Here is a 9883-nt window from a genome sequence, read left to right on the forward strand (position 1 = left end):
TTGAAAGAAAAGGATCCATTTTCGATGGACCCAAGCTGACACAACCATCATTGAATTTTATGACCATGACATAACACATCACCAAAACATGTTTCATCTATAAATGTGTGTTTCGTTATCGCACTGCTCTGTCAAGGTCTTGGAAAGCACTTACTGAAGAAGAAGCTCTACTCAATACTATTAAAAGTATCACCAGCAGCAGCACGTTGGTTCCCATTTTGCCCTACCTCCGTACTTTGTCTTTTTCCAGCAAAATGACTCTAACTTACTTGCATAGACTTTGGGCAATAAATTGAGTATTTCCAAATGCTACAACCACACCCTGAAATGTTCTCCATCTCCCTGAAGGAAAGCTTGCCTATCCCCTCCTTTTCCAAGCAGATCATGACTTTCTCGCTTTCTCTGGGACAAAATTGTTTCTTTCTGAAACCCCTGCTGGTCAGTTATGTACACAGACGTATCATTTCTCCTATATATGAAAAGACACACTTACCCAAAGGCGTCCACGTCGAATGAGAAACAGGCCTGAGATCAACAAGATCTTTGTGAAAGTTCGATTGTTCAATGCAAGACTGTCTGTGGGTTTACTCGGACGACTCTCATATTGGTGCTATAGATCCATGCTTCCCAATAAAGGGTAAAGCCAATCGATGAGTGATACTCCCAGACTTCACAGTAGTATTCTCATTTTTGTCTTATCTGTCTTCTCCAAACAAAAACAAAAAACAAAAAAAAACAAAACTCTACTTGAAAATGTAATTTACTTATCGTACTTTTTGTTTGGATACCTTGCAATTAGGAAATGAGTAATCGTTGACCTTTCTGAGGTACTTAGTTCTTTTTTAAACATTTTGTAGAATTCAGCAGTGAAGCCATCAGGTTATGAGCTTTCTTTCAATGGGAGACCATTGACAACTGACTTCTTATTGTTCCCTTCATCATTTCCATTTCTTCATGAATTATTTTGGTTAGGTCGTATGGACTTGGTAATTGATCCATTTCTTCTAGGTTATCCAATTTATTGGCACGACACTGCGCATAGTGGCCTCACGAATTTTATTGCTGTGGTATCAGTGGCAAAGTCTCCTCTTTATTTCTGTGTTTATTTATTTCAGTCTTCTCCCTTTTCTTCCTCATTCAATGCAGCTCTGACATTTTGTTGATTTTTATTAATAAACAAAAACTCTCCTGATCTTTCTGAATGCATTTGACTTTCTGTTTCATTTATTTCTGTTCCGATCTTTATTATCCTCTGTCTTCTGCGAACTATGGCATAGATTGTTTATTTGTATTCTGGTTCACTAGAGGGTCAAGTCAGGTTGTCTACATGGGACAGTTGCTTGTTTGATACAGGTGTTTAGTGTTACAAACCCCGTCCTCTTAGAGCTGCTTTTGCTAAATTTTAGAAGTTCTGGTGTGTTGTGTTTCCATTTTTGTTTGCATGCATCCAGAAATGTTTTACCTTTCCTTTTTCTTTCTTCTTTGACACTTTGGTGGTTAGGTCCATAGTTCTTAATTTCTCCATGTTTGTGAAATTTCTGGAATTCCTTCTATTAGTTATTTCTAGTTACATCCTTGTGTTCAGAAAACATGCTGGATAAGTCGATAAGCTTCTGAAAATGTTAGGACTTATTTTGAGACCTTATTTGTGATTTCTTCATGGAAAGGTTCCATGCAGATTTGAGAATAATGTGTACTGTGCTGCTATTTAATAACATGTTCTGTATACATCGCTTATATCCGTTTCATCTAAAACGTAGTTCCGGACTAAATGCTCCTGACTGATTCTCTATCGAAATGATCTAGTCAGTGTTGAAAGTGGAGTCGTTACTTTTCGTACACTTATGGTTTTACAGATATCTCTCTCTCTCTTGAGTGCTACTAATACCTTGAGGTCTATTAAACTTTGCTTTGTATATGTAGGTGCTCCGATGATGGGTGTATGCATATTCCCAATTGCTCTATTTCTGGATCAACTGAACCTTTGAAAATATATGATGAAATTCCTTCTCTTCTGTTTGTTTGAGACATTTTGAATTACAAACAGATGTAAGATTTCAGTATACTCCGACATACTCTCTACCTTTTTCAAAAGCATGGAAGACCTCTTCCATCCTTTCACAATCAGTCTATAGCTGACGTTAAAGGTAAAGTGAGTCACTTAAAGCAGCACAGAGTCTCGTCTTCTGTTTCACTCTCCCTGGGTTTTTTTTTTTTTTTCTTTTCTTTTTTCTCTCTATTATTGGTCTGTTCAGTAATCGTATGTCTTGGGTTGGACAATTTATTCCATTTAGATTTCAGGTAATTATTGCTATGTAAGGAATTACAACTGCCATCTTGTTTATGCTTCTCTCCTTTTCTTGTAATGTTTCCCTTTGCGATTAGATGGCAACTTTCTCTGGGTCATGTACACCTAGCAGTGAGTAGTCGCTGACATCCCTGCAAAAATTCAAGTAAGAGGAGTTGGGGTAAGATGGCCATCTAGAGGTGTGCAGGGCAAGTAGATCTCACCCAAAAGCTCCAATACAACTCATACATATTAACGTCATTGGGAGCATGTGTGGGAGAGTGCACGAGAGTATCAGAGTTTGGTGAGATCCCATGGAGCCCAGAACCCGAAAATGGGAGCAGAGAGAGGAGAGAGAGGCCCGCCACCTCATCTACCACGTCTTTGTCATGAGGATTGGCACGGGAGAGACATTCTATACAGGCGGCAAAGGTAGACAGAGGGCTCACACCAACCCCCATCCTTACCTTTAGGGCCTGCAGTTCCTGCTGTAGGAGTTGTCCTCAGCTCTTGCAGCCTGTACTGAATGGTAAGGAGCTGCCTAGAGCACATGCACTCCAGCTCTGTAGCACAGAAGCACAGAAGTACATACGGTACACTCACCACCCCCACCCTCATGACCCAAACCAATGCAGTTTGGCACCATGTTGAATCCAGAGCCATTGTGAGAGCACCCCCTGCCCTGGGGACAGTAGCCACAGCTTTCCCCAGCCTTAACACTCCGCTGCCATCCCAGCATGCTCACACGAGTTGCTACATTCCCCTGATCCCAGAGCCTTGAGGCCTGGATCCAGGAGTGGCTGGGACCCAGCCATACAGGTCTGAAAAGTCAACTCCAGGCCTCCTGGACCACCGTACCCTCACACCCACAGCCAGACATGAGACAACCAGGACCCCTGCCATTCCACCTTCTCTGCCTCAGTCCTGTGAGTCCAAGCTTCAAACCCAGAAGAACAAGTCACAGGTCTCCACATTAAAACACAGGTGAGTAGCCCTTTACCAGTGGAAGTAGAGCTCATCTAAACCCTCCCAGAGAAGCAGCCAGGAGGTCTCACCCTCAACAGTTCTTCTTAGCAGCAATGCCAATGTACCATGAAGCAGCTGACAGGGACCACAGTGTTGGATCTGTGTTTTGGCTTCCAAAAGTGTCTGAGAAGCAGCTGGCTGTGCTCCTTCGGCACCAACATTAAGGGGCCTCACTCACAGTCCAAGCAGTGGCTGTCTGCGCCCCCTCTTTCGCCTCATCTGTCAGACTAGCCGAGTGCAACAAAACAGCTGGACACGGCCCCTCTCTGCTGCGGCATTATAGCATTCTTCCCCACAGCCAGAGAAGTGACCAACTGGGACTCACTGCCACAGCCCCAACTACCAGCCGCACCCACTGCCAGGTATCAATGCGGGGAAATAAGACACACGAAAAATAAAAAAATTAAAAGACGGGAACATGACACCACCAAAGAAACACAACAGTGCTCCTAGAATGGATCCCTACAAATCAGAAATCACCAACCTTCTGCCAAAGGAACTCATATCCTCAATTGGAAAGTGCTCACTGTGATACAAGGGAATACAGACAAACAAACCAGTGAAATCAGTTAAACCGTTCACGTTCTAAATGACCACTTTAGCAAACACATAGCTACTATTAAATGTCAAACAGAATTTCTCCAATAGAAGCATACCTTGAATGGAATAAAAAAATTTTTTAAACTGCGTCATTATCCAAGAGTCTCAAAGACAGACTACATCATGAGAAGTAATAATTTCTAATCTTGAAGACAAATGTTTGGAAATAACCCAGTAAGATGAAAAATAGTGGGTGGGGTGGAAGGAAGGAAAATAAACAAACAAAGCCTACAAGACTTTGGGGAGGTGATCAAGATAGCAAATATTTGAATTACAGGCATTCCAGAAGGGAAAGAAAGCAAAAAAGGTAGTGAAAGCAAATTTAAAAGTATAAGAGCTGAAAACCTACCACCCTAGTCTTGGGGAAGATATGAACATCCAAATCTAGGAAACTCAAAGTTTCCAAATAGATCTATTTGATTCGACCTGAAAAGATCTTCACCGAGACACACGGTAGGCAAACTGTCACGAGTTAAAGACTAAGGAAGATTTCTACAAAGAGCAACAGAATAGCATCATCACACAGAAGGGCATCCCCTTTAGACTAACAGCAGACTACTTTCAGCAGAAACCATACAAGCCAGGAGAGCATGGGAGGATATATACAAAAGCAGTGAGAGTAGAAAAACTGCCAGCCAAGAATATGATAACCTGCAAAGCTATCTCCCATGAACCAAGGAGAAATAGCTCACCAAAATTAAGAGAAATCATCATCGCCTCTTGATTCCTCTCAGACAAAGGAAAATGAAGGGAAATCATGACCACCATTTCAACCCTCCAAGAAACACTGAGGAGAGTCCTACACTCCATCTACAAGCGAAAGAATCATAATGATCATCCTGAAACACCAAAGAATATAACCCACGCTGGCGGTCTAACACAGATACACCAATGAGAAAGAGAAAAGAATCAAACCTCATCTTCAATACAGAAAACCACCCACCCACAAAGAGAAACCATGACAGACAATGAGAGGAACAAAGAATATACAAAACTATTGAAAAACAACCAAGACAATCCCAAGGCAACGACATCATATGTCAATAACATACCTTAAATTTAAAAACATTAAATGTCACGATTAAAAGACACAGACTGTCTGAATGCATAAAGAAAACGTGACCCATTCATGTACTGCCTATGAGAGACAGAGCTGACCTTCAAAGACACACTTAGACTGAAAGAGCAGGGATGGAGGAAGATATTCCAAAAAAATGAAAAACTAAGCCAGCCCAAATACCTATACTTATATCCTAAATCAAACACCGGGAAAACCTGGTCTAAGAGATGAGGAAGGGCATTGCGTAACGTTAAAGGGATCAATACAGCAAGAGGATGTAACACTTATAAATAGGTATGCACCCAACACTGGAGCAATCACATATATAAAGCAAATATCAGATCAAAGGGAGAGATTGACACCGACACCATAAGAGTTGGGGATTTGAACACCCCACTCTCAGCATTGGACACATCATAGGGAAGGAAAAATCAATAAGGCAACCCACGTGCATTTCTATAGCACCATACACCAGATGGACCTAACAGACAGAGCATTTCATCCAACAGCTGCAGAATGCACACTGAACCCAACAGCACATTTATAATCGACTATATGTTTGACCACCAAATAGGTCCCGACAACTTCACATAAATCAAACTCCTATCAACTATAGTTTCTGACCATGATGGAAACAAACTGGAAATCAATAATTAGAAGAACTTGGAAAACTAGACAAATGTCTGGAAATTAAACAACATACTTTTGAACAACCACAGGGTCAAAGAAGAGATGACTAAGGAAACCAAAACATTTCCTGAAACTACTGAAGTCAGAAGCACAACTTAGCAAACCTATGGGATACAGCCAAGTCAGAATTACGGGGAAAGGTCCAGCAACCCCACTGCTGGGTGTAGATCACAAAGAATGGTTATCATCATTTTGAAAGGATTTGTACAGGCCCGTGTTTATTGCGGTTATGTTTACAACAGCTCAGAGTTGGAACCAACCTAAGCGGAAATCAGCACATGACTGGGTAAGGACAATGTGTATATATGCACAATGGAATACCACCCTGCCAAAAAAAGGGACTGAAATTCTGCCATTCGCTTTAAGATGTTTCCATTAAGTCAAATAATCCAGGCAAACGGTGAGAAAAACGGGACCTCATTCGTAATGGGAACACAAAATAAACGGAAAGGAGAGGAGAAAAACAGAGAGAGAAAGAGAAAAAGAAAGAGAGAGAGAAACAAGCAAAGAAAGAAAGAGAAACACACAGCAATCACAGTCACACCGTGAAATTTCAGGAAGAGAGAAGACAATTGTGGTTACTAGAGGTGGGAAACGGAAAGGGGAGGGAGAGGAGTGTCAGCGAGAGATTGAATAACAGCCACAAGGAATGATCATATTTTAAATGACCGATATGGTAATTATGCTGATATGATCATCACACATGGTACCACAGATATTGATACTCAACACTGTTCCCCACAATTGTAGAAAAATCAAATTTTACGGAAAAAACAAAACAAAACAGAACAGAACAAAACCAAAGAGCTCTAGTGTTAAAGAGCAAGAAAGGGCGAACTACAGCCAATGACCAATGACTGTATAACTTCAAGTAGTAACTACAGAGAATGAATGTTGAATGTTCTCCCCACCAAGAGGTCACAATTCTTTAAGGTGAAACATATGGTACAGCACTTCTGGAGACGGGCATAGCTTAGAGGTTACCAGAAATGAGGGAAAGTGAATAATGAGTAGTGATGGGTAAGTAGGTACGCAATTTATACTTAGGATGACAAAAAATGGCTTAGAAATAGATAGAGGTAGTGGTTATGCAGCATGGCAAATGGAATTAAGTCCATGCACTCCTATGTTTAAAAATGCTTAACATCGAAATTCTCATGCTATATTTGTTTTGCCACAATAAAAAGCAAAAATGAAATGAAATATAACCTGTCTGTTACCACACTAATTGACCACCAAGACAATGAGGTCTGCCACAAATGCTTTGCTGGTCTCATCTCTCTCCATGCCCGGTTCTGGGGCTGCTCTTATACACAGATCTGACAAATGAGGGAATACCGACTCTAACAGCAGGTGCAACGCATCAAAGCTCCCCTCAAGCATAATGCTCCTCTTCTTGCACATACAAGAAATGGGCATCATTTCTTCGCACTTTCTAAGCCCTATCCTTCTGATATGCGTTGCCCAGATTTCACCCTCCGTGGTCCATTGTTCATTACTTACAGAACCACTAAATTTCAACGGAGAAGCAAACGGTGTGGATCAATTTAGTCCACATTCTCAAGGCATAGATTAACTCAGAGATTTTAAGAACCACAAAGCATACAGTTAAAATTTTTGTTCAGTTCTGCACACTATGGACAAAAACGAAAATCACATTGTAGGAGATATTTTCAAAGTCTAAAGAGAATAGGTCCGAACACATACAATCAACTCCTACAAATCAAGAAGAAACTAGAAAGAAAACCAATGCCAAAGATAGGAAAGAAAAACACAAAGGTTAATGAATAATCAGAAGTCATTAAAAATGTCCAAACTCATTAGTGGTTAGAGAAATAGAACTTCAAATAACAAGAGTCAATCACTTTTTTACTTAAACGAGTACCATTCAAAGGCTAGGTCATGCCAAGTTTGGGAACGTAACGTGAGGACACGAGAATTGCAGTGTTAGGGTTTGGACTAGTACAGACCTTCTGGAGACTAACCCGGCAGTACTTGGTAAAATTACATGTGCACACACCGTTTCTCCCAACAGTTCAGAACTCGGCGCAATCTCACAGAAGTCCGTAGGGGCCGTGTGTTCACTGTGGAAATGTGGAGAAGAGGAGCTGGGGGCGGTCAAGTGTGCATCACTGACATAGAGAGTGGGCAACATCTCGTGTATGAAGCACACGGAGCACCATGCGGCAACCGGAAAGAATGGACTAAATGTGCATACAGAGGCACAGATGGATCTTTCAACAACAATCGTGCTGTGAGAAGAAAAAAACTCTTAGGAAAAGGTGCATAATAATACCATTCATGTAGATTGAAAATGCATAATAGAATGACCACCACTCACAGAACTTTCATGGAAAGAAATGGGTGGGTGGCCACCTATGAAATACCATGAATTACAGCATGGCCGTGAATGAGGGATGGGCTTGAGAATGGAAATAAGAGGAGTAGAGAAAAATTAACAGGTTAATATAGCAAATAAACATTCGCAACTAGACAGCATCCTGTGTGGACCAACAATGACGTGAAACGAACAGGGAAGGAAAAGCTGTGTGAGCACATCGATTGTGCCCCTGCCAAAGCTGGCGTTCTTGGAAACACATCCTTCCATGTGCCAAAGATTTTGCTTTCTCAAACCTTGTTCTTACCTCTGATATTCAAGACCTATCAGGATTTGGTGAACACTGGGGGCTGACTAGCACAACCCCTGCCCACAACGCTTTTGGTTTTACCCTCTTCAGCGAACACCGTCCACATGACACACTACTGTTCAAAGACGGGTGGTCAAAAGTCTTCCAGGAAGTGTTCCCTTCACGCATACACAGACAAGGTTTTTAATGAGACCTGATGCTCTTGGCCATTTGTCCATCCTTCTGTTCCTTCCTTGCCCAGACCATGAACATGATGTCGGTCATACACCGCACCCACTTTGAAACCATGAGGGACAAAGGCACACAGCAAAAGGGGGAGAACAGGAATGGGAGGAGAGAGAGAAGGATCAAGGTGCTTTCTGATTTCCTTGAGCAGCTGCAATAGCCTTATCTGCTGACTCCAAGATTTCTCATTTCTCCTCTTGCAAAATGTGGTAACATTAAACTAGCAGTCTTGCCTCTTGATTACCAAGACTCAAACCCAGGTTCCAGCCACTCACTTCTCGACCTGTGCCTTACATCTCAAGACTAGGTTCCTTTTCCCATTGATCTCCCTATCCCAATCCTTTATTCACACAAGGTATGAGATTTCGAGGGTGAGATTTGTGTTCACGTTTCATTATATAGGTAACAAATTAACCTTCATAAATGACAAGTTATGAGCAAGAGGTAATACTTGGATTCGAAGAGTTAAAGAAAACAAATTATTTTATATTAAGTTTCGGTCCCCCCGCTTTCCATCAGGCCACAAATCCTGAAATCCATTGTCACCCTGATACACATGAGACCGGACTTCTCAGGAAACAAAGCCTTTTATTCAGAAACTGCTTTTGTTGCTCCACTCTAGTAACTCCAATCCTATAGCCCTCCCTGGGCTTCTGCACATAGCCCCACGTGCGAAGACGGAGAAAAGGATGTAGGGATTCATGTTTGAAAAGTGATCGGGATAAGATCTTTTGTTTCCAGGGATGTGATGAAACCCCTCAGTCACCGTCAGCTGAAGACAGATCCTTCGACATTAAATCAGGTCCCCCGCAGACAATAATCAATTCTTACTTCGGAGTGAAGTGAAAGGATAGGGAGGATTTCTACCGCCATTGTACTTGGAGTGGTCATTTCAGAGGCAAGAAGGATCTGCCGTCATGGGAATCAGCAAGAGGTATAGTATTTTCTGTAGCAAAGTGGCCGGTAGCCACAGGAGCCAGAGCCATATCCACAGCCATAGCGGGAGCCATATCCACAGCCTAGTCCATATTTAGAGCCGTATCCACAGCCAGAGCCGTATCCACAGTTGGAGCCACAGCCAGAGCCACAGCCACAGCCAGAGCCACAGCCACCGCAAGAGCCGTATCCACAGCCAGAGCCACAGCCACCGCAAGAGCCGTATCCACAGCCGGGGCCACATCCACAGCCAGAGCCGTATCCACAGCCAGAGCCGCAGCCAGAGCCATATCCACAGTCAGAGCCACAGCCACCGCAAGAGCCGCATCCGCAGCCAGAGCCGTATCCGCAACCGCAGCCACAGCCGGAGCCACAGCCCCCACAGGGGTTTCCACCGTAATTGCCACACAT

General features: G+C 42.5%; 1 protein-coding gene across 1 annotated transcript; it reads right to left on the minus strand.

Moving 5' to 3' along the window:
* Window positions 1–9460: 9460 nt before the first annotated feature.
* LOC134364676 (keratin-associated protein 21-1-like) lies at window positions 9461–9883 on the minus strand. Its single transcript, XM_063080761.1, has one exon. It carries the CDS (start codon window positions 9881–9883, stop codon window positions 9461–9463), a length of 423 nt encoding a protein of 140 aa, XP_062936831.1.

This window comes from Cynocephalus volans, chromosome 1 (genome assembly GCF_027409185.1).
Source record: "Cynocephalus volans isolate mCynVol1 chromosome 1, mCynVol1.pri, whole genome shotgun sequence".
NCBI lineage: Eukaryota > Metazoa > Chordata > Mammalia > Dermoptera > Cynocephalidae > Cynocephalus > Cynocephalus volans.

Bases quoted from the DNA above. Each gene is read 5' to 3' on its own strand.
- LOC134364676 (XM_063080761.1), bottom strand. From the start codon at position 9,883: ATGTGTGGCAATTACGGTGGAAACCCCTGTGGGGGCTGTGGCTCCGGC.